General features: G+C 38.3%; 2 protein-coding genes across 3 annotated transcripts in view; one reads left to right on the top strand and one right to left on the bottom strand.

Annotated features, from left to right (window-relative positions):
• fgfrl1a (fibroblast growth factor receptor like 1a) overlaps positions 1-1,818 on the top strand; it is a 136,259-nt gene extending 134,441 nt beyond the window's left edge. Inside the window, exon 9 of the transcript XR_011917793.1 lies at positions 1,799-1,818. The gene's annotated coding sequence lies outside the window, so the exon portion shown is untranslated. The remainder of the gene's footprint in view (positions 1-1,798) is intronic.
• Positions 1-25,696, bottom strand: part of LOC140317808 (C-terminal-binding protein 1) — a 34,175-nt gene that overhangs the window by 3,881 nt on the left and 4,598 nt on the right. Inside the window, exons 1-6 of one of the 2 annotated variants that reach the window (XM_072395314.1) lie at positions 15,526-15,758; positions 5,537-5,691; positions 3,468-3,612; positions 1,622-1,725; positions 1,104-1,206; positions 538-662 (exon numbers count right to left, since the gene is read on the bottom strand). In XM_072395314.1, coding sequence (XP_072251415.1) covers positions 538-662; positions 1,104-1,206; positions 1,622-1,725; positions 3,468-3,612; positions 5,537-5,691; positions 15,526-15,565 — 672 coding nt within the window. In that variant the 5' untranslated portion in view covers positions 15,566-15,758. Of the gene's footprint in view, positions 1-537; positions 663-1,103; positions 1,207-1,621; positions 1,726-3,467; positions 3,613-5,536; positions 5,692-15,525; positions 15,759-25,696 lie in introns of those variants that run through there. The other variant, XM_072395315.1, reaches the window with a different exon arrangement.

The following is a 25,696-nucleotide window of genomic DNA, read 5'->3' as shown; positions in this document are numbered from 1 at the left end:
CTTCTTCTTCTTCTTTGTTGTCGAGTCCCATTGAACGTATACATGAAGGAGCAATTTGACACCCAACAGAATTATTTCCATGTGTTAGTCCGACTTTTCAAAATTCACGTGTACTTGTTTTTTAAAGGTTGGTCTTAATTTGACTAACACAGTAATTTGAGCATTCTCTTTAAGTGTGAGTTGAATGGTTGTGGTTTTAATGAATTATTGAAATCCCATGTGACCAATACTTGGATCATATTTCTGTTTTATTCTAATCACCTTAGAAAACAAACTCACAATCCCATGAATCAACATAATTGGATGTTGTGGTTAATGCCAGTCTAGCTGGAGTCAAATGTTACTGTAATGTAATTTATTGAGAAAGATTGCTTTGGAAAGTGATTAGCTTTAAATTCTCAGGTTCGCCAGACCATTTAGTGTCAGGTGTTGAAAGGCTGATTGGTTTAAAAAAAAACTGTTTTGTATATGAAAAGGTTGTGAAGCCAGTGTGTGTTGAACGTGGTGATATTCATACTTCTTCATCTGTGTGCTTACCTGTAGTGTGGTGACCCTTTGTAGTCCCAGGGATCTTTCTACACCATCAGCCAAATAAGGGTCATAGAAAATCACATTGAAGCCAAAGGCCTTGGCTCGCAGGGCTACAGCCTGCCCCACCCGACCTAGAAATGCATGAATACCCACATGCACGGAGTCACACACAGTTGCATGTATATCAGTCATTAAACTAAAGATACATTTCAGAGTAACATAAAAAAAGAACATAGTTTCCTCTGTGTATTACATGAAAATGTTTTCCAGAATTTCATAATTCTCTAATCACAAATTTGCTCGTCATTTTTTGAAAAGCCTCTAAAGCTGTACAGGGAAAAGATTTGCATTTTTCTTGTGTTTAATCGGCTTATATTTTCTTGGCAGTAACTTGTTAGGAAACCAATTTAGCTTAGCTGAGAGCCAAACTTCCCAAAATAAAAAGTGGAAAATGTGTTTCCTTAGCAGAAACTCTGTCGGTAGTGTAACATTCTCACCAAACACTAGTGCACACATGCTGCTTGTGTTGCCTCACTGGCGAGCCATGAAGTCACATTGATGTTGTTACCCACCGAGCCCTATGAGTCCCAGGGTCTCTCCTCTGATCCTTGCCGCGCCCGACGCCACCTCTCGGATCTGCTCCACGCTCTGAACTCGTGTGCCCTCTCGCAGAGCCTGACACGAATAGCATTTAATGATCACTTCCAAATATGAAACGAACAACAAAAACATAACAGCTTCACATGATCGAGCTATAATTGATGTCAGGACTGTGCACTTAATGACCAGAAGCTGAATCATTTGAGATACTGTGATCATGGTTGTAATAAAGTCTAAATAATGATTTGAGGAACAAATCATTTTACTGTACCTTCTACACTTTACATCAACGTCTTTCAAATACAGCCACATTCTAAAGAAAATGAAATGTTTCAATTTTGCTGATATGTCACTGGACAAGGATTATTTATCGTCCATACTGAAATTGACATAACCGAATGCCCAGCTATAACCAGCACATTTAGAATTAATTAATTTAAATCCAGTTCATATGAGTCTTTTCTTCTATCAGCCACACAAGGCTACAAACCTGGTGTAGCCAGGTGGTGCGTCGGTACAAGGTGAGGATGTGACAGAGCGTGGAGTCCGCCGTCTCCTCCACTGAGGCAGCTGGCATATTACAAACAGCTATGCCTGTTGGACCAGACAGCAGATAAGGATTAGTAGTAGCTTTTTTGGCCATTTTTTGGAGAAGTATTAACTTTAGTGAGAGCGATTTTAGTGGAGAGAAGTGCAAGCTGAAAGTGTGGTGTCAGCATTTTTCAACACAGAAGATAAAATTACACTTTCAAACATCAGAGCCTCTTGGTATAAGAAGATAGGGAAAGATTGTAAAGCTCAGACTGCTGCTCCAAAGTGAAGACAGATATTTTAGCTTTTTTAACTACAAACTTTATTGACTTGTAAAGACGGCAGCACCCATTGTAGCAAAGAAAATTGACATTTCAGTAGTTGGTTGGTGATGTTTTAAAAGAAGAGCATGGATTGAAAACTTTTGCTTCATAGCTTTTAGTGCCTCTGTTACACTTAAACATTATATAACTAAGAAATCGTTTCATTTTAAATATTATTATGTTGTTATTATTTAATCTTCAAAATAAGCTAAATCAGTATTTAAGTAACTGAATATATAGACAATACATTTTCACCTTTAAATTTATTGGCAGTAAAGAAGTCCAGTAAGTAACTATTTTATACTTAAGCAGCAACAACCTTAAACTTTTTTGTAGCAACACAAAGCCACAAAGAGTCAAATAAATGCAAGTGAACGTTTCTGGGAGATTGTGTTAACTTTGCCGTCAAGAGACACAGCTTGATAGTTTTTGCTTAATCTTGTTAATAAACACACAAATATCAACTACAACATACAGTACCTCCACCTTGGCTTTGCCATAACAAAAGAAAAACCTAGCAAAGATTAATGTGTTAAAGAGCCTCTGTTATGCTGGTTTACAAGTTCACAATTCTCCTAGTACTGGTTTACATGCATAAATATTCAAACAACCAATTTGGTGTCATGTTGTTTACTGCTGCAACAATTTTTGCCACCTTCTCCCTGAAATGTGGATGCCTCAGGTTTTTTTAAGTGGCGTATTACACCGTCAGTGTCTTAGCTACCTAGCAACCAGTCAGGGTGTCTTCAGTTTGGAGAATCAGGGAGGAATTGTGACGAAGGAACTGAGCTAGGAGCCCATCACAAGGTCGTCACAGTAAGGTGAATTTTAAGAACAACTCAAAACCTCAAACATTGCCAAATTTAGTGACTTTTATACCACTTCGCTTTTGCATCAGAAAATGTACGTTCTCTCTGTTTTATCAACTGAAGAAAATCTGTGTTGCTGTGCATCATCTAATCCCAAAATACTAACAATAAGACAGTAAAAATTAATGAAAAGCATAGCAAGCGCATGCTGTTATTGCCTTTGGAATCTTTGCAAAGGCAACGTCCAGCATTCAGCTAGCCAGCACCTCCTAGAGATCATCCACAAAATGAGTTAAAATCACAGTTTAATGCGGTGTAAAAATCCCTACAGCGTATGCTCAAACCACTTTAAAACGTTTGAGGATAGAGTTGTTTAAAATGGCGAAAACTCGCTCCTCTGTTGCCCCTTTGTAGGTAGCTTATCATTTGGCATCCTTGTCAAAATTCCCTCCTGATTCTCCAAACTGAGAGCGCTCCGACTGCTTTCTAGTGGATTTAAGACGCTGAGCAGTCATACTTCACACACTTAAAAAGAAAAAAAGTTGTAACTCAAGTTAGTCGCTCATTCTTTTTGTAAAGTGTGCCAAACAAAGCACTTTGCAGGCAACATGCAAACATGTTTCATGTTTCTATCTATATTTATTTGTATGTTTGAGTGTGCACTCGTTCATACCGAGTTCTCCAGCAGATTTAATGTCTATGTTGTCATAACCGCTACCGATGCGGACGATAATACGAAGAGCTTTAAACTTCTCCAGGTCTTCTCTCATCAGAGTGATGGTGTGGTACATCAGAGCTCCCACAGCTTCATTCAGGACCTGGGCACAAAACACATGCACAGAATAAGTTCACCGATGAAGGGGTTTCCTGTTTTCTTTTGTGAGTGTATCTACATGAAAGGCAGCCTTAACTGCCTCAGAAATATAGTAGACATGTTTAAGTGTGTGGAAAGAAAGCGTTGTGATTGTTCCAAACCTGATTGGACTAAGAATGATTATTAAAAAAAAGTTTATTGGTTGTAGAGGCTCAGTATGCTTTTATTTTATTTAATTTTTTCAGAAAATTAAATAACTCTAAAGTTAGGAGTATTGCCTAACCATAGATATACCGTCTCGGGATCTTGCAACACTGTCAGATATCAGCATAATTCTCATTCACATGGTATTCTCAAAGAGTTCTACTAATGCTGACATCTTATTGTCTTAGTTGACACTAAAGTATAATTACTCAGAGGCATATAATTAGATTTTCATACAGAATAGTATTATATGTTGCGCCTTAAAGCAGTTCAGCCATCTGTTTTTAATCGGTTCCCTGTTAATTGTATGATCCTTTTCTAATGTTGCCAGCCCTCGTCTTTGTGTTTGTGTGAGAGGGTGAAAATGACATGCGGTTCAATTACAGTAAAGAATATCCTTTAAATTACACAGTGAGGTAGCTGCTTAGTGGAGAGCCAGAGAGAGAGGGCATGAGATGGAGCGAGAGCCATCTGTTTCTCCCACACTGTGGCCTACTGAGCGCGCTCACAGAGCGAGTGTGCCTGGCCGAGACCCAGAACAGGACGAATTCCTGCCAGACATACAAACCCATTTACGGTCCATATTGGCTGAGGCAAGCTCCGAACATGACCCACATTTCAAGTTGTCCTCTTTGTATTCTTTATTCTTCCTCAACTACTTTTCTGTCTCTTTTTTACTTTATATCTGTTCTTGTGTCCTTTTTTAATTTTAACATTAACTTATTATAGTTTTGCACTTCCTTAATGACAACAGGTGTTTTCAGTTTTATTTAACTGGGATTCTCTTTATTTGTGGGTGTCTGCTCATGTTGCATTCGGATAATTTCCGTATACTGACAAAAACAGGAAATACATTAATTCCCTAACTGAAAAATGCCCATTGTTGTTAGATTCTTTAAATAATTCAGAAGCATAAAATATCAAATATATTCCAATATCCAAATAAAAGCTGGTGCCATTTTTTTTATTTTGGTTTTTCTTTTCACTTTTAATTTGTATGTAAAAGAAGAGTCTCTCATGGAATTTTCTGTTTGGCTACTGTCTCCTTCAGTTATGGAAGGCAGTCTAATGCTGTGTGCTAATGTAACAGGATCGACTGCCGTGATCACTGTATTTGTAAATAAGAATTATCAAAATGCTTAAATATTGGATTAATTTGATGAAAATTGTTTCAAATGTAAAGATTTGATGCTTGTCTGCCATTCAAAAAGATAAATGTATTTGGGTTTTGTTGAATTGACAAAACATCCAGTTTTATAGAATCACTTTCAGTCTCTTGTTCACCTTTTCAACAAAGCAGAGAAAAGCAGAGATTTTATTAATAAACAGAAAATTGATAATGAAACCTTTAATTTGCTGCGGGCCAAACTTAGGAGTTAGTTGGATCTCAGGTTGATTGAGCACATGGCAAACACAAAAAACTTTTTATTTGACCTTTTTAATGTCGGCATACTTTTTCAGAGATAAATTTAAGAGATTGAGACAACTGTCCCTGTTTGTTCATCTGTGGAAACGACAAGGGCACATGTCAACTACCCGATTCATTTTCTGTTTCAGAAACAGCAAAGGCTAAAATTGAACTTGTTTTATATTCTTAAATACCAGACAGTTTATCTAAAAAAAAAAATGTTGTGAAGCCCTGCTGATTTTCCTGGTTTAGATTTCAATTAGCACTAAATATTTCTACATGTAAAACACGTAAAATCCTCATTTACGTGGATTACCTTCTCGTGGATCTCCTGCGTTGACTGAGCATCACAAAAGGCCACAGTTGCTACATCTTTCAGGATGGGCATCTCCACCGTGCAGTCGCGCCCGTCCAGGAGCGCCACCAGGGGGCGCGGGTGCATGGGCCCATTCATGATGGGTGGCCTGATGCCTGACCATGAAAGAAAAGAAAGAAAACATCAAATGGGTGATAGAGAAAAGAAAGGGGGGTTAAAAAGTTAAAGAGGAGCATGGCCACAATTGTGTGGAATCAGCACCGTTTTAAACTCATGATGAAATACACAAGTGAAGTTTCTTCAGAAATATAAGGACTGTATAAGTACCATCTGCTAAAAAGTATCTTCCTTGTAGCTGTGCATTAAATTTGCTTCACCACATCTTTCAGTCTGTCTTCATTGTGTGTGTGCTTAGAAATTGTCCCTTTTTTGTCATTTATGAAATGTGTGGTTTCTTCCACAAACACGAGAGTCTGCTTCATCCCATAGTGTTTCTGCCAACAATGCTTTTTATTCAATTTGCCAACACTCTGAAACAGGCTGTAATTAAGTAGATGGATGAGGATAATATAGGAGGTAGGGTGGCACAAAATAATTATAAAGAGAGAGTTGGTCTAGAAAAGCTTCAGATGAGAGACAGACCACCTCTATGATAATTTGAAATACCCTTTTTTTTTTAGCTTGCTCACAAAAATGTATTTTAATCTCTTATACATTAATGGTGAATGTTCATCCTGGTGTCCACTGGCAGCTGAGAGTGACGTAATGGTCCAGTCTTTACCAGGAAACAACTGAGCATTGAGTCTGAAGCTCTGTATTGTATTTGAGACATCATGCCTTAGTTGTATTGAGTATATTTTTTATAAATAGGCAGGAAGGGTGCATGGAAACATCAAAGGAAATAAGACGTGTGTGATGAGAAACAGTCAGTGACGGAAATCTGTCAATAACTTAGTGAGAGTAAGCCAATCCTGAAACCTGTCCATGGGGTGTTTTATTTAATCATTACTTCAGATGAAACCGTTACCCGAGAGTGCTGCTCGGCCCTACAGGAGGGTAAGTGGTATTTATCAAGGCAGATGTGTCAGACAACTCCTCTAGTGAGTCTTTGTTCAGCTATAAAAGAACAGTGGCTTACGCGAGTTGCATTTATGAGTCACACCCACCGCAATTTCCTTTGTTATCTTGTTTTTTTTTTCTACATAACTGACAAATTAATCATTTCAGATCACTGGCAGCTGCAGTGACTAAGAGCCAAGACATCGAAAGGGTGGACTCTGAAATAAGTGCAAAGTTATGTCTGTTTCTGCTGATTCTGCTAGCTCTACCTATCACTCATTCCTGACTTATTCCCATGTGGGATGTGCAGGCTGACATCTCAAATAAGCAAACTTCGCTGTCATTTCAATCAAATCTTTCCTCCTGAAACTTTTGTGACTCCAGATGGATGCACAGTAGATATTACCCCAGTTTGAACCTCCTTTTCCATTTGCGAAGGCCAACTTTGTGAGAAAGAAGCCAAATCATTAAAATGATCATCGAAAAAAAAAAACGAGAAAAAAACAACAAGAAAAAAAACATATAGTGTCTATACAATATTCTGAATGTTCAGCATCCCTGAAAACTATGTTAGTAGGCAGAAGTTTGTCAAATAACAGAAATTTGTTAAGAAAATCTGAGAATATCAAAGCTGAATATATATATTGTGAAAAGAAAGACATGAAATGAGAATTTTTGGAAAACATTTGCTCATCCAATTTGTTTAGTGGTTGGTTAAATATTTGGATCCAACATCCGACATTTAGCACCGACATTTAGCTATTACTAAAGCTTGTAAGCTTGCAAGTCTAACAGTGAATATATGATTAAAAAGCAGGGATACAAAAACATTCAAACGTTGCAGTGAACTCCACAATATAGATAATCACTTCGAACGCTGCAGCAGTGTTTAGAGACGTGCTGTTATAAAAAAGGAAAAGAAGTCGGAAATGTAGGGTTTCTGTTGAGAGTATTTATTAATGAAATAGCAGTAGCTGAAGTTCTTTTTCAAAATTTGAGAATTTGGAAGAGGAAAAGCATTCCTCCACTTCCCTTTTTAAATTTGTTATTTTCAAACGAGCATGTCCATATTTCATTTATCACCAGAGTACACAGAGCTGTCTTACTGTGTCCAGAGAATGGGTGCTTACATTTGGGCTCAAGAATTTAACACAAAAAGCAATGTTTGTGTCCGGCCATGTCTTGTTTTGGTTTTGTTCAAAAGTGGCTTAAGACTGCGTCATATTCTCAAGGACAGAAAACGACTCCCTTTAGCAACTTAAAAACTAAAACCCTGGCTTCCGCCATAGTTTTACAGCATGTTTTATTAATGATGGTTTGATAACTCACCTTTTTGAGGGTAATTAAACTTCCTAATTTTTCACTTATAAAACAGAACTGAAGTGTAAAAGATAGGATTGTTGCAAAAAAAAAATACAGATCACAACTTAGTACGGTCAGGCAGTCAGTTTTCTATATTGTCTTCTTATCTGTGTTGTCAGATTACAGCATGAAACTTGATCTGATGAAACAGCCCTGCACCTATACGATGAAGCCTAAATCCTATTCACAGTTGCCTTATGTGGACTGGTAAAACATTAGCTTTACCTAACAGGATTTGCCTGGAGGCAGTTGCATGAATCTAAAGTATATGGCGCATATATGATAGTAATACTTCACAGGCTCATGCTTGCCTGTTCAGTGGGTGCTGCACTGCTCAGTTATTTTTGTCCAATGGACCACAAATCTTTGACGAGATTTAATATGAGTGGAAACACTTGGGGATGCAGTATGACTCAAAAACGCTGCATGTAAATAAATAGACATGATTTTCACCTCATAAAGTCATTAAATCTCTTCAGTGTAGTCAGTTGTGCAGTAAAGTGGCGTTTTTGGAAAGCAACACAGATTCCAGACATTTCTCTTGCTCACACTTGGTCAGACTGAGGGAGGAAATAACTCTCATTCCAGCACCATGCATGACCTTGGGAGGACCAGTACTACTAACTGCTGAGTCGTACTGCGTAATAAAACCCTGTCCTGTGAACACTTTCTGTCTCACCCCCATACACACACATGATCACGTTGCACTATAGATATTAATCATTTCTCTCTTTGAATTGTTACACTGAACAAACTCAAATGCCCATTAGGTCTTGGTCTCTCTCATTAAATTTATTTGCCTGCTTTCCCATCACATTAAACACTCATTAAGTTCTTCTTTATATTAAATAATTGCCCAGACTGTTCACTCAATCCTCCCAGTTCCTAAACCCTTTTCCGTCTCCTTAATCTCTTTTCTCCCTCTCTCATTATTTTTAATTCTCCAGTTCTCTACCCCCTGTAGCCCGGGGCTGGGGTGACTGTGGGGAGCTTTCACAGGGCAAACTGGCCTCTCAACAGCCTCTGCAAGCCATAGCTTCAGCTCTGCTCTTGCTTTCCAGCCAGCATTTCTCTGCAGCTACAGTTTATCAGATTCCTTCTTATTTTTACATATGTGGAGGTAATGCAGCAATACAGAGGTGGTGATTCGCTGATAATAAAACATTAGAATTGGGGTTTAAATAGAGGTTTTGAGTTTTAAAAGCAAGAACCAACTGCAACAAAACAATAGAGCATGTTTAGTTTTTGATTAAAGTGTCTGATTAAGAGACATCCAAGACATGAAAATAGCATCCCCAGCCAAAAATTGTAACCAGAAATTATGATAATAAATCTGACTGACATTTTGAAAATGGGAAAAGCATCTGTTAGGGACTGCTGGGACTGTAGCGTGAGAGCCAGTGGGAGAGCCTTGCAGCTTGCCTATTTCCAGCTGTCATTGACCAGCTCATAGGAACATCTGGATTTTGTCCCCAAAGAAGGACACATTGTTTTCAGATGGTCTGTCAGCAAAGACAGTGACAAAGATCAGCCATGTTTATGCTCTTTAAATGTGCAGGACAACGAGAAGTGCGCTAGTCATGATGGCAAGTGAAAACCAGCTGCATGGCTCAGGTCTTCACCACAATAACAGTGGGTCTCCACACGAACTCTGACAGGACGGAGTTACTTTTTCAGTTAGCCTGTCGGTCCTTCTGCATAACAGGCATGTAACTACTAAGTACTTAAAAGTGAATAATCCATGGAGCCTGTAGCAGCTTGATAAATGGTAAGTGATGTGCTTTTCTGGATGAATCAAAACCACTTGTGAGATTTTTAGTTTTTTTGTTTAATTGTTAAATAAATAAATTGGGCTTTTTGACTGTTGGCAGGTCAAAGTGAGGCAAGAATATGTGTTAGACATTTTTATAATTTTCTAACATTTTAATAGATTTAATACCGTTGATTAGAAATCTAAGATGTTTACTTCAGTTTTAAAGATGCTTTGTTCATCACCTGCTAAAGAAACCTAATTTGGACCCCTTATCTTTAGGTGACTACAGACCGGTCTTCAAACTGTCCTTTTTATCTAATAGAAAGTAATCTCTCCACGGTTTAATATAATTTGGAATGAGAACAGCGTTTTTAACATCTTACACAGAGACAGTTCTAGTTAAGGTGACCAATAATCTACTGCTGAATGGAGACAAATTTAGCTCTTTTACTTAAATGCCTCCTTTGATTTCAAACAGAACATCCTCCTGGATCATTTACAGTCCTGGGTTGAAATTAAGAATGTGGCACTTAGCTTATTATATATATATATATATATATATATATATATATATATATATATATATATATATATATATATATATATATATATATATCTAATCGCACCGTTTTGGTCCCTTTGAATACCTTAAATTTCCAAAAGGCTCAGCTGATTTGTGGCCTACCACAAGGCTTGGTCCTTGGCCCCCTTCTCTTCTCTATTTATATGTTACCAGTTGGTAAACTTATTCAAGACCATAATATATATTACCACTTTTACACTGATGACTCTCAGTTGTACATGCCAATAAAAGCAGCAGCGTTGGGGAATCTCATAGCTTGTCTAAATTTCCACAATTTCCTTTAATTTAATGAATGCAAATACGTTACCCAAGGTGCTAAGAATCTAGGAGTAATATTTGATTCTAATCTTAGTTTTGAAGCTCAAGTCAAACATGTTGTTTAGTTTTGTTTTCCTCATCTTAAGACAATTTTTAAAAAAGCAAGTAATATCTTTCAACTTCTGATTCTCGCCATGACTACTGTAATTCACTATATTCTGTTATAAGCTCTCTTTCATCTCCATTTGATTGAAAATCTTGCATTTAGACTCATTACTGTGACAAAAAGAGCAAGAACACATCATCCCTGTGCTTGCATCTCTGATATGTTTCATATTGATTTCTTATCTTATTGCTCACATCTTATTGGCCTGGTATGTTCCATTTGGATCACACGGTTTCTGTCCTTCTAACTGTTCCCAGATCACAGTTTGTGACAAATGGAGATCGGGCCTTCAACATCAGTGCCCCCATCTTAGGGAACGTTTTGCTCTCTGAAGTCAGGCTCACCAAATCTGCAGCTACCTTCACATCCCTCCTTTAAACTCTCCTCTTTGAGAAAGCTTTTGGCAATATCTGACATGAATATATCATAGATTTTTATGTTTTTATGTGAACATCCATCCAACCTAACTCAGCGTATTGCTTCTTGTAAAGCGCTTTTTAACATTGTTAAGTGCTGTACAAATGATACTTTTATTTATTTGGACTGCCAGAAGAAGACATTGTCAGAACAAGCTAAATACCAAGCCTCGTTATTCAATTAACACATAACCGAAGCTGTTAAAAAGTTCTTTTGATGGACTCCTGGTCTGAGAAGGTGCTTTGAGAAGAAACTTATGTTGCTAAATCAGTGTAGTTTTATGACATCACCCAGAGAAATGGACACTTTCATTGGTGCTTTTTATGATCTGTGGCAGCACAATAATGTGCCTGGCTCTGTAATTCTGTGCCATAGTCAGATAGAGCCCCATAGGTTGCAGGATTGATTTTCAATTTCTTTTTTGATTATATTTCGAATTTCGAAAAACCTTATTTCATTCTCTTTTCAGTCTCTTTTCCATCTGAACTGAAAGTGGGCCCCAGCAGATGTCCCATTTACATTTAAGCTGCAGTGTTTATATGTTTCACTGCGCAGGGAAGAGACGAAAAGCGAGGTTGACACCTGTGATCAGTCAGCCGTCTGCGACCATAGGAAACAACCATTGCAAGCCTGAAATATAATGTTACTGGCTCTTGTGGCATGCAGCGACATGGTGTGGTTTAAAAGCTCCTGTATACTCATCTTTCACCCCCTCAGTGTTGATATCACTACCCTCTCATCTATTGCTGCCTCATTTTTAGATAACCATTTCTCATTTCAGTTTGGCTTCCTCAGGCTTTCTTTATCTCCCTTTCCATTTCCGCTTTTCTCCTGTCGCGTCCCTCTCCCTTGCAGTTGAAAGAAATAAGAAATTGAAAAAAAAAGATTAAAACATACATTGTATCATGATTGTTTTTGTGCATAAAAATGTCTGAATTTTCAGGTGCAAAGCTTGATGTGTTTGCTGTCTCTTATCATTTGCCCTTTTCCCTCCATTCCTGCCTCCACACACCTCAGTTCAGAGGAAAAAGAAGAAATATCCCCCACAACCACTCCTTTCTCCATCTATCCCACCCACATACACAGACATACAGGTGCGTACTCAGCACACCAGTTTATGGTGGTTGACACAACTGCTCTGCAGTGATATATTGGATATTTACAAGTGCTTACACGATCACCATGCAGGTCTCTTTCACACACACAAATGCATACAATCCTGCACACGAAGACACACATTTGCAGATAGCGTTGGAGAGGCTCTTCAGGTTTGTCAGCTTTTTGTTCCCATTACAAAAGACACCAACGGCAAAACTGACGATGACATTTGGCATCAGGATAGTTTTGGCGCCCAGTTTAGAGATAAAGTGGCTGAATATTTTTGGACTCAGCACTGTGTAGAAATAGGAAGCATATCAAGATAAGTAATGGTTTGAAAGCATAATTTCCGGCCCCGTATAGAAAAAATACTGCATAGGTTTAGCAGCTTATTGATCTACTGAGCTAGACTGTAACTCAATAGATCAATAAAGCTGTGGCACAGTAGCATCCCTAAATAGAGGATAAAAGAAAAAGGTATAGCATTGCAACAGTTTTTCATTGTGAAATAAAATACTTCCAGTCGCTATGTGTCTTTGGAGGAAGCTAATTAAACAATAGTGGTGAAAAGCAAAGGGAATTACTTTTCATCATTCTATGTCCAGACTGCAGTGAATGTCAACAGCAGTAAGTAATGCTTATATGCAACTGCCATAAACCATAAACAGGCTTAAACAATACTTGCACTACAGGAAATTCTACATTTATATACAAGCTGTAACTGGATTATAGCATGATGTCCAGCCCGCTCTATTGAATTAACTGTTAATATGCAGAAATAAAGTCACAATCACTTTGAAGTTATAACTGGATTGGTGTCTGTTTAGATACTCTTGAGTAAATGAGCCCTCTTAATGGGTTATTAAGCCTTTGAAGCATTCATTTTATTTAGATGAAGGGTTCTCCAAAGTGTTTTTTCCACCAAAGTAAGTTCCAGTATTGGTTCGACGCCAGAGCATAACTTAAAACCAGTTTTTTTTCTTTCAAAGCTCTTGCTCCAGCCCCAAAAAACCCTTTACTTGACATGGGCAAAGAAGCGCTTTTGTTGAGGTTTCAGGTCTGTGTCATCGAGACCAGCTAAAGTGTTGGGACTGCCATCTTTAAAGATCCAGAGCCAGGTAGCGTTTAGTTTGCTCAATTCTAGAGAGAACAACAAAAAAACCTGTTCTGTTTGCTGTGAAAAAAGCTGTAACAGCTTCCAGCTGAATAATCATTTCATCTGCAGGTTTAACAGACTGACACGACTATATTTATGACATGTAAATTGATAACAACAAAGCATGGAGTCAGGTAATCAGTGCTTTGCTAGAATCCTCACACTAAAATGATACCTTACTTACTAATTATTGGTTTTGGATTTTACCTTGTAGACCTGTTATTTCATTTACATCATGGTGTTGTTATTTAGCCACCTGTCTAGACCAAAAAGCGTTTTAGCCTTTTTAAGAATCATGTCTGAATAGCTTTAATTATTTTATTTTTTTATTATTATTTCTTTATTTTTATTGAGGATACAGCAGTGATATCGAATAATGATCAGATATTCAGATAATGGCCTATAGGTCTGTCATTATTGCTTCCCTTTTAAGCTCAAGCATTTTCTAATCAGCATTACACACAGTACACCAACCCTTCTTTTGTAGTTGTTAGTCCAATGGCATTTCTTTGTTTATTTACAATTTATACAATTCAAAGTGCTGTGAATTTATACCTCCCCTATTTTACAGTGTAAAAATCCAATGTGTATGCATATTTTTATAACTGTATTTACTTATGAGATCTGCACTGACATGTAATAGTACTTAACAGTGTTGACAGCACGTTACCACATGAGCAATTTCCTTAAATCTGGTCCTTTGATATAATAAAGTGTCAACATGAGCATCCTGGAGGGAAACAGCCTGGAGCAATTAAGCACAATCACACTGCTCTCTGCCTTGTTGTTGTGCTATAAAGGTCATTTGTGAAATACACCAAACAAATTGCTCTTCAAATAAACAAGATTAGATTTCAGTATTTTACTATGCAAATCTCATTTTCCCATGTATTCAGGAGGACACGGACATCTGTCTGTGTGGCTGATCCGGGCCTTTATAGTGAGATCAGACATGACCCAGCACACAGATCAGAAGACCTCTGCCTGCCTTTCAAAACATGAATCAAGACCTCTATCAGCCAGTCCCGATAACAACTAATTATATCACCCATAAAGCAATCCTCACCAACAGTTCAGATGACCAGAACATCACTGTTACGATTACTGACTTGCAGAATTTTTATTTTTTTTCAAAAGCGTCTTAAAAGTAGAAACCTTCTTCTATTGTTATTATTCATTAGTCTTCATTCCCGTGACCTTGGTCTCACAAGCTGTTCATGTGGATATGGAGAAGATTTCCCCCAAAGCAAGAAGGGGGGGGGGGTATAAAAGATCAGAAGTCCAACTCTTTGATGTCATCAAGAGATAGAGCCTGCAGCCTGTTGATGACATCACATATTCAAATCTGAGGTATCTGTTAGGAGAAATTGCCTCACAAATGTAGATTTAAGTGAATACAAATAGAACGATTTGGCTTTTTTGGGTGGATAATCATTTATCCTCAAATACCCTCCTCCTCCTGCTTCACACCCGACCCCCACCGCCACCGTTTTCTTGTTCCTAGCAGCCCTACCTTGATCCCATTTTCTAGAATAGTCTTTTACAGCCATAATCACAAGGTGTATCTATCACCTGTGAGCAAATGTGGCTCTGTGTGTGCATCTTTATACTTGAAAATGTGTCTCAGCTGAGTTTCTTTTATGTGCATGTATGTGTGCATGCATGTAAATCATGTGTGTGTGTGGGTGTGTGTGTGTGTACTTCTGGGAACCACTATACATAAAAGAAACACAATGAAAGGGAAATATATGTCATGTCCTTGCTAGCCCTCGAAGGAGAGAGATCTATTTCTGTCGCCACAAATGGAGGTTCTCAAGCAGCCTTCAATAACAGAGATTTTCTCTTCACACACACTCACAAACACACACTGAGAGCTTCAGAGAAAAGGCTAACCGTTCCTGTGTGACGAGAGGCTGAGCGATTAAAAAAAAAGATAATAATGTGAGAAAGAATTAAGAGGAGAAGGAGGAGGAGACGGAAAAAGGGAGAGGAAGGGGGAGGGGAGAATGAAGGTAGAATAATGTACACTGAGTTCACAGATATTAGTACACGCACACACACACACACACACACACACACACACTCTTACACTCTCACACATAGACACACACATAAAAGCAGTGAGCTAGCTGTTTACCTAGAGGCATGCCTTTGTTGAGGAGATGTGAGCTTCCCATGGTGTGTTCCCCAGCCGGCCAGCACACAACAGAAACCTACAGTCTTCACACAGCAGACATGAACAGGAATCCAGTCAGCATATGGCGGCTGTGGCCAGCTACCTCGTTTCCCTTAGTCCTTCTCCCAGCCCCTTAGTGACAAGCATACACATGTGCTCCCCCTCTTTTCTCTCACTCCCCTCCCTTCCGTCCCCTTCACTCGCCTGCTCTCTCTCTATCTTAACCCTCCCTCCCTCCCTCCTTCCCTCCTGCCTCTCTAGCTTCCTCCCTCCCCTTCCTTTCTCACTTTCTATTACACAAATTCTCTCTTACTTTCCGTTTCTTGCAGTGTTTCTGTCACCCAAAAAAATAAACATGCACATGCAGAGAATGCAGGAACTTCTGCATTTATGAGAACGAGAGGGTAATACAGAGTAAAAGAGATGTTGAGGGAAGTCGGGACACAGAGTGTATGTGTGTGAAAGAGTGTGTGAAAGAGAGCAGGAATGGGGAGGAGCTAACGCGGGCCAAAATTCATCTTTTGTTTCCTGAAAGACGGCAGGGAGGGACAAAAAAGAAGAGTTATGCAATTACAAGGCTCTAAGAGGAAAAACTAGTTCCTTCAGATAACAGGAAAATGACTGTAAAGACGATAAAACTATATCTAAATCAGTTTGTGCCTATAAATAATAATAAACCCCAAATGTACAGCTTATTATACTCAATAAGCTTTCTTTTCATCTCATTCTCTTGGATAGTGTTTTTCCAGCCACTGTCACAACATCCATGTATCACCTGAGTGAATTTACAGCTACACAGATTTTGTTTAGAATATTTAATATTTAATTTATTTGAATTAGTGACAGTGTGAATTCATATTTCTAGCTTAAAAGAAGGTTGAATACTTCCTCTCATGAGCAAAAACAGAGATTTTTGAAAGACTATATTGAAAACAAGCTCCTATGTAGAAACTCAACACAGTAAAAGTAAACATTTAACACGTTAGTTAGAATTAGAATTGGAGTGCCTTGTAGCATGTACAGAGGCTATATTTCCTCAAAGCAGCTGGCCTTTGCTGCATGTCTTGCCCTCACTCTCTCTACTCGCTTTCCTGCCCACCTGCTGTCAAATAAAGGCCACTTGTGCCTCAAAAAGAAGAATTGACTGCACATTTGATTGCCAATTAGTTTAACTATATGGTTTTGAAATGTCTCATGAAATGCGTCACGGCTCCAGATTCTGAGTGAGTGCCCAAAGGAATTACAAAAAGTCAATTAAATAATACTTTATTAACCCCCAGAGGAAAAATCTGATTGTTTAATTATATATTAGAACAGGTCATTGTAGGACGTCATTATGTATGGTTATTGTGGTGGAGATGCCTTTGAAGAGACTGCATTGTTTAATTGGTGTGTTGTGTAGAGTGTGTGTAGAGTTGTCCATTATGTTGTGAAGTAAATTGTTTGCCTTGACAAAGATGGGAGAGGACACAGAAGATTGGTAACCAGGTGGAAAACCTGGCACAGTCATTCTTTCATGTTGTCACTCAGTTGCCTTTAGCTGAGCACAGTTTAAGAATAAGTCAAATGTTTCTTTAAAAAAAGTTGCACGAAAGCTGTTAGTCAGTTTTTACTAGATCCTGTTTAACAAGATACAAGGCTACTTAATTGAATTTCAGCTGGTAGCTTAGTGCTGTGCCACATTCAGAGCAGATTCTATGATATATAAGTAATTTTCCTCTCTAATGTAGGCCAGTGTATTGAAATGCTATATTTTGTCTGTGCACCCGTGTTACCCATGTTTGTCTGTGACACCATAGTGTCATGTCACCAACATGATAAACCTGCTGGAGACCAACTTAAAATCAGTCAGACATTTGCAGTAGTTGCAGCAGCCTCCAACTCATTAGTTCGGAGTGCGAAGTGAGCCGTTTGCACGGTGTTGCTTTGAAAAAAACTTCAGACCTGCCATGGGTGTTAAATTTCTGCAAAGAGCAAATATTTAAGACTAAACTTTGTGAACGAGGGTGAAAAGCTGGGGGGATATTCTTCAGTCACATGAAATCAAGATACACCTTTCAGACTCATATTGGGTCTGTATGTTTGATGTGAATCACGACAGAATTAATTTTGCATTATAAATACCTTTAAACTTAGTTAATGATTGAATTATTGAGATGTAATACAATTATGAATAATCTGACAGGTAATTATATTGCATGGTGATGTTTTTTTCTGTTTTTTTTTTTTTACACTAGCATCAATCAACAGGGGTTAAATCTGCCTCTGATTAGTTTCAGCTTTGCAACTATTTCTAATGCCTTTTGGCATCAAACTGAAGAGGAAGCGAATCTATATTGAGCATCAATTATCGTAGTTCTGGACAGGTTTCATCGGATAGTTTTCACGGTTTAACAGAAGAAAATTCGGGGTTCAAATATTCAACATATAATTTTGGGTGGTAGATATATAAATGTTTGTTTATAGGAGTGTATGTAAAAGACCAACTTAAAAAAAAAGCAGAGGCTGTGTAGGAACTCACGTGTTATTTTGCCTTCATAAAACAAATAAATGGCATCAAATTCATGAAAGGTTTCTTGCTTTTATAATAGCTTTTCTTCATTTGTTTATCCAGTCATTTGTCTTTGTATGAATGTAAGATTTTAGGAATGTTCAGAGCTGGATCAGTTTTATCCTAAATTAATTATAAGTGTTTTTTTCTTTTTTGCATTACAACTCATTTCATTTCATAAAGGTCGAATTAACTAAGCTTGTGGTGACTTCTCACCATTTTGACATTGAAAGAAGATATTACTTTCTCATTTTGATTTGAGAGTTCATTGTTGCTTTTATTCTCATCTGATCTTTCATAGAAATATTTACAGATAAATGTAGCACATGAACACTAAAGCACAAACATTTATAAACAGGATCATTTCCTCTGTGATCTGCTAGCAGAACAGTCTTTATGACTGTGTTGTCATGTAATTGTACTTTTGATGTGTATGTTTTCATCCAGGCAATGGATTTTGTTTTTATTTAGATGCTTTTTTTCTCTTGTGTTCCAGTATGTAATCACATTATTCAATCAAACTTTTCACCTCATTGCTTTGGTCTGATTAGCATCTACTATATAGTACCTAACCAGGCTCTTTGTTTCTACAGTGATGATGTTACAGCTTCACCATACACACATGCCCACATGATAATCAAAGTGATATAAGCGTGCTTGGACACCCTCCCAACTGCCAGGGCCTAACCTAGTTTAACAGTAATGATAGTTACATCACATCCTCACTATTGGTAAATGTCACCAACAGCCAGTGGGCGAGTTGTTCAACTCCAAAAAGAGGCAGAGGGTTAGAGAAACTGTTGTTTCCAACACCACAGACAGGCTCATAGTGGACCTTTATGATACATCTGCCACCTCTCTGCAGGGTTACCCTTAAACTATGTAACAAAGGCAACTTTTAGCCACAAGATAACTCTTCATCTCGTAAAGAAAATAAGCACTGTGTTCCCTGCTTTTTTGCCTTATTTAGACTGTGGAACAAGACTATACAAGGAATTGTAGTTCTTTGCTTCTGTTTATTCAACTGGCCCTTTTCAGCCTCTTCTCTCCTGCTGTTAGTTCTATCATAAATGTCCTTACACCAGGAAAATATTGGGCTATAGGGAGCATCAGTGAAGGGCAACATGTTGAATTGACTGAATTTTAACATGGTAAAATGGTTTTAGAAAGAGAGATTTTTCAGATTTACTTTTCAGTGTTTTAAACAAATGCACAAGAAGGACAGCAGAAGTGATGACAGAAAGCAAACAACCGGCTCAATATGTCAAACACAGGCTTCTCTCATTGTCATCTTTGCCTCTGCAAAACAAGCAACACTTTTCACAGCAACATGGCACTCCACGGTGACACAACTGAGTGTCAACTGATAAGCGTCATTTTTAGCGACCAGCTCAGAAGCCAAACACTGCTTTGTTTGTTTTCAATCTACACAGTATAACAGTTTTTTCTGCGGATTAATGTACATAGACCGCACCCTTTTGCACTTCAGAAATATGGCCTCTTGCTCAGGTGTGGATTTTACAACCCAGCTGGCAGTTGGATGTGGTCTTCAGGTGGTATTTATTTTGCCCAAACACTGGCAGCACGAGGAGACACAGCAGGGACCTTTTACTGTTTAGTGCTTGATGTTGGTTTGGAGTATAAGGGTTTATACCCAATAGATATAGACCAGGGTGTCGTTTTTGCATGTCCTTGGAAATTAAGAATAAAGTAAGAATTACACACAACTCGGTACAAGTTGCCTATATGAGCTTGTTGTTAAAAAGCAAGAGTAATATTGGCCTAATGCCTCCTTACATATATGTGTGTTGGTATGTGAGTCAACCTGCACCTCCATCTGATTTCAGAATGACCACTCTACCTCTTGAGTTACAGCCACCTCTATTAAATATCATATATATACTGTATGTCATATGACTCCCATGTGACCGCTTTTTTCAAGCAGAATTCTCTTTAATTTCCTCTATCTGCATGTTATTCAAATATCCTTCTCTGTTGGAAACTGCAACTTGGATACAAAAAATGGCAGGTTTAAATGAACGTTTGGGTCATGTAACAAAGTAAGCATGCGTGATACTGTCTGGGAATAGTTGTAGCTCTGTAAGGTAAGTTCACAACATTTTCTATCTGAGAGGGATGTGCTGGCATGTTTTTCCAGCTGTTTCCACGTAAAGGCATTCCCTTAAGACACACTTACATGAGCACTGTTGCTTTATCCTGAATTTAGTGCCACTTAAATACGATTGTTTTTTCCGTAACTATAAATAATAATGGGTGCACCTAGACCATTCAGACACAGAGATGTGTAGAAAGGCATGTCTTTGCCTAACAGTGTTCACAGCAGATGGAGAAATCATGACAGTCTCATTCTTTTCTGAAAGACTAAAGAACAATTGAATTGCATTTTTTGGGGGGAGGGGGGTGCAAATGGCCAAATCGCCAGTTTATCACAAGGCAACCAGGCACTTTCACACTCACTCCCAGGGTTAATTTAGAATCACCTAACATGCGTGTTTTGGGGTGGTGGGTGGAAGCTGGAATACCAAGAGAGAACATGCAAACTCAGAAAGACTCCAGCAGAGATCCTTCTTGCTATGAGGTGACAGCCCTAACTACTGCACCATCTTGCAACCAAGAGTTGCAGCTCAACATGATGGGCAACACAACTCACCCTCTACATAAAACAGTGACCAAACACAGTGTGTTCAGTCAGAGGCTTCTTCAGCTCTGCTATAGCAAAAAAAAAAAAAATCCAGGGGGTCATTCCTGCCCAGAGCATTAATTCTACACAGTCACTTTTTTACACTGACAAATGACTAATAACTGTTGCTTTGATTTATTTTGTACTGTAAAGCTTGAACAGACTTGAACCTCTCCATACTTTTATATTTTGTAGATTTTCTTTTTCACCCCTGCACTATAGCTAGTCCAAAAATATTCTATTTAAAGATAGAACAACCCTGTGTACTAAAGAATAAATTATGGCTAGCTCCCAATAGCTACTTTAGTAATTTGCTATAGGATTTGGAGATTTATATGGGATGATATATTGAAATTTTCAGTGTATATAAACTCCTTGGAAGTGTGAAGAAGAAGCACTAAAGCAGGTTTAATATCTTGCTTCAGTAACCATGTTACATCAAATAGAAAATAATGACATAGCTATCTTTGCCTGTTTAGTAGCTACACTGCTTAGGCTCTTAACTGATAAATATCTCTGTTATACTAAACCTGTCATCACATGATATGCGGATAATAATACCCAGAAACTAGCATCCTAAAGCATTATTTATGACCATTCAAGCTGCAAATACTAAAAGTAATGTGTTACAGGTGCTTTGGTTCTTTGACCAAATTCAAACTGACAACCTGGTGTCAGATTTGTGGGACGATACAGACACATTTTTCTTGACATAGGCAACTCCACTCGAACTAGCTCATGCCCAAGAGCCAAATGTTCCCGGGAGATAGAGGAAATGTGAAGCATGTTTGGTTCTAAATGAGGGAAGAGAGAGAAGGCAGTTTAGAGACGCAGCATCTGGACTGTTTTAACACCACAGGAAAAGAGTTCTGAAGGAGAGATGTGTTTATTTCATTTCACACTTCAGTCTTTCTTGTGTTCACTGATAATTACAAGCCTTTGGAGTGAGGGTGAATATTGAGTAGTTACACCCTGTCCTCTGCTTATCACTCCCGACACACCGTTTCTTGCTCTTCTTCATCACATATTCACATATTCTCTACCTCACCCCTCATCAATTGTCACCTCCCCTTTGCCTCCTCCCTTCTGTCTTTACCTGCAACTCTTTTACCTTACCATCTTGCTCTCTGTCTGCTCTCCCTCCCCATTTCTCCCTCAGTCTTGTTCACACTCCATCAACCCCACCCAACCTCACCCCCTCTCCTCATTCCCGCATCTCTTTCACTCTCTTTATCCATCTCAGGCTTTCTCATCATACATCTCCATCCACCCCCTCCCACACTCTAAATCTTCTCTCTGTAGTCACTGCAGCGTGTCTAATGGCTCTACTCCTTCTCAGCAGATCCACCTCGCGGAGGCCAGACAAGCAGCAGCCCTGACCAACGCCTCCCAACCGCTGGACTTATCAAGACTGACAGCCAACTAGACCTGGAGCTATCACCAACACGCGCACACACAAGTAATTACAAGGATACACGCCTGCACATGCACAGCAGTTCAAGCACAATACAATCACGTTCCCACAAGCAGTTGCAGGCAAAACAAATGTATTGTGGTACACAATCAAATGCAGATACACATGATGTGAAATAATGCTGCTGACGTGTTGGCAACACACACACAACAAAATATGCTGGTGCTACAAACACAGCCATCACAAAGGCAGCAAACACAAACATGCAGGCAGATATTGAATTTGTGGATGCTGACAGTAAACTGCAGAACATTGCTGGTGCCATTACAGAGAAGAAAGAACGTCACTGTCTTATCTCCTGTAGGCGGAGATGTTTCCTGCAGGCGTGAAGCGTGTGGAAGGCAGGGAGGATAAAAGAGGGAAAGGAGGTAGAATAGGTGGCACCAACAGGAGAGATGAGCAGATAGCCGATGGAGGGGTAGATGAGGAGAACAGAAGAGCTGAGCGGAGGGATAAGGGTGAATAAGGTAAGAGGAAAAGGATAAGAAGTAAAGCATGCAGAACTGTTCATGGTGACAGGTGTGATGAATATACCACATAACCACAAACTGGTTTTGTTATGGCCCTTGTTTGCTGTCTGACTCTTCAAAAAAATAAGATACAGTCTTAGGATGATGGATGCTGGCTTAACAATTTTCCATTCAGCAAAGATTTGCTTAAAATGCCTGTTCATGGCATACTCAAAGTAAATATTCGGCAACCGCATTGGAATAAAGGTTGATTATGGTCTCTTTAAAAGCTGCACTCTAAACTCACTCTAAGTGTTAGTGTGACTGAGTTACACACACACCAAAATATATTATCTACACCCATCTACATTTTTTTGTAGCCAGATGCTTGTAGATGGTTGTGACCTCTTAGAAAACACAATCAGACCACAATCTGATGTCTAAGCTCACCCTTGTTCAGATTTGTCCAGACACCCTCCAGGAATTTTTGTAGGCTTTTTAATCTATGAGAATATATTAAAGAAACAGTTTTATTGAGCTAAAAGTTTTGTCAGGACCCTTATCAGTGACAAAGACAGATTATTAATATTAATAAGTTGATTAATGGGAGGCTTTTTGGGTAAGTTGCCTCCATGTTGTGATTTTTATTTTGATTGGTCCTGCTCTGGTGACTGTACTGTAAAAGGCTTTGAATCAATCTAATCACACTTAGAAATCTTAAAAGTGGTCAAATTTTTGGATCCAGATCTGAATTTAGGAATTTTGGAATTCCTGTCTAACCCACAAAGTGTTGTTTTCACTTTTCTGACCAACATTACAAAACTCAAAGATTCAGTTTACTATCAGACAAATAAGGTAGCAATTCCTGACATTTCAAATGCTGGAATGAGGTTATGTTGGCCAGTTGAGCTCATCAAATTAAAAGTAATAAATTCAGTTAGGATGTTCCTCTGGATTTTAAGTTTGGATGCTAACCATGAACCACATAGTTTGAAGGATGCCTGCTATCTTTATGCTTATCTGTTTTGTTTTTTAAATGTATAATAGGGCTCTAGGACGCTACCATCAAGAATATATAGGACAAAATTGTTCATACCTTTGCCAAATCACCAAGATTTAGGATGACTTTTCTTATCTGTAACAATCTCCAGGTCTTTGAGGTTAAAAAAGTTTCAATGCCATGAATCTGGACTCTTGCTACCAAAATAATGTTATTTTTCCCTGTTAATTCTTTAAATGTTCATTAGGTGCATTCATATTTCATCAGTCCTACCAGCCTACAGACAGTCTCCTCTTTTCTTATCTTTGAGGGTCTTACAGACTGTCCTCGTTGCTGATTCAGAGATTAACCGGAGGTGAAATGTTTGTGTAATTGATTTTGTATGGCCTATATATCTTTATGTCTGGAAGAAAATATCTTGTATATCAGTGGCTCCAGATTAATAAACAAATAAAGATTGACTGCTTTTGCTGGATTTATTGGATCATTCTCTTGTTGGAAGGTCCAGTGCTGCTCAAGAGCAAGTTTTTCATTAGACAACTTGATGTTTTCTTCCAGAATTTTCATGTTGTCCCTTTTTCAAGTAACATTCCAAGGTCCAAGGAACACCAACAAAGCCGTTGTGGTGAGTTGGAGCAAATCTGGTATCAGCGTCTTAAGACAAATACTCCAGCAGACACTGCATCAGGCACTTCACCAAGATGGACATATAAAAGCTTACACAACTGGCCTTAGACAAAGAAAGAAGCTTTTGGTCAGCAATCAGTTCTATGGGCCAGGAGACGTTGTCAAAGTAAATGAGATCACAACAAAAGAGGAGTACAATAAGATTTTGCAAATGGTTAACAGAATAATCTTAACATTTTGGTGTGGTCCAGCCAGAATCTGTAAAGAGAACTGATGACAATACTGGTGGTAAGGAAGCATTTCAACTTCAATGTGACTTTTTCATAGTTCTTGTTATTATTTGATGAAGTAATCCCCGTCTTCATTTGCAGTGTTATTTTGTTATTTTGACCTCCAACCACAGAGGAGTTTATCCTGCAGCATGAAGGGAACCTTGCATGACAGACAGTGATTTGTTCAGCGAGTTAATGCAGCACCAAAAACTTACATTATAAAAGCAAATAAATAATGTAAACATATAGCAAACATCCAGTTTCCTCAGCAAGCCTCTAAAACTGTTTGGTCTGAAGACTGAGATTGTTTTAGCAGAAAAAATGCGTTTGCAATCAGAAGAACCGCTCGATTGGTGCGATGATGGATACATTTTTTAAAAAAGGAGGTAAAAACTGTCACTTTTGTCACATGCTTATGTAACATGCAGCAGGCATCAGACCAGCAAGCCAGCAGTTGAAATTCGATAGGAAAAAGAGTTTGCATGAGTATAAATTATTTTGTGCTCTCCAGTTTTTTTAATTGTCCATTTTTTCTTTTAATTATTCAGTAAATCTGCTTACCAGTTAATCTCTAATATAAGAGAGTTGCAAAGATTGAATACTGAAAGTAACGTCTCAGAGTAGTTCAACTTTGATTGCATCTGTCTGCTATTTCTAATGAGAAACTTTTAAATCCAGTTCTAAATAGGAAAAAACAGAAACCATGTGCTCTGAAACCTTGTAAATGCACTGTTGGCAAAGTCTTCAAATGAAAAAAGAGCTGCAAAGGTGGAGTTAAGATTTTCCAATTTGTCACGTATGCTATGATGAAATATGTTTTGAGACACAAAAAGAGCCTCTGTTCAGCTTTATGGCCCTAATTTCCTGATCATGGTTGGATATTTTTCCTCATCTTTCATAAAGTCCTTTTTTTTTGACAAATGATGATCAGAATTAAGTTCAAATGACTTCTTTCTAGTTTATTTGCACCAAAATTCAAAATGTCTCTGGTCAAAATCCTTTTAGAGAAACATTTATAATAGTTTCTAGAAATTTCATGAACTGACAGCAAACACTGC

Source organism: Leuresthes tenuis, unplaced genomic scaffold, assembly GCF_036924035.1.
Source record: "Leuresthes tenuis unplaced genomic scaffold, fLeuTen1.0.hap1 SCAF_11, whole genome shotgun sequence".
NCBI lineage: Eukaryota > Metazoa > Chordata > Actinopteri > Atheriniformes > Atherinopsidae > Leuresthes > Leuresthes tenuis.
This window is presented reverse-complemented; position numbering and strand designations above follow the sequence as displayed.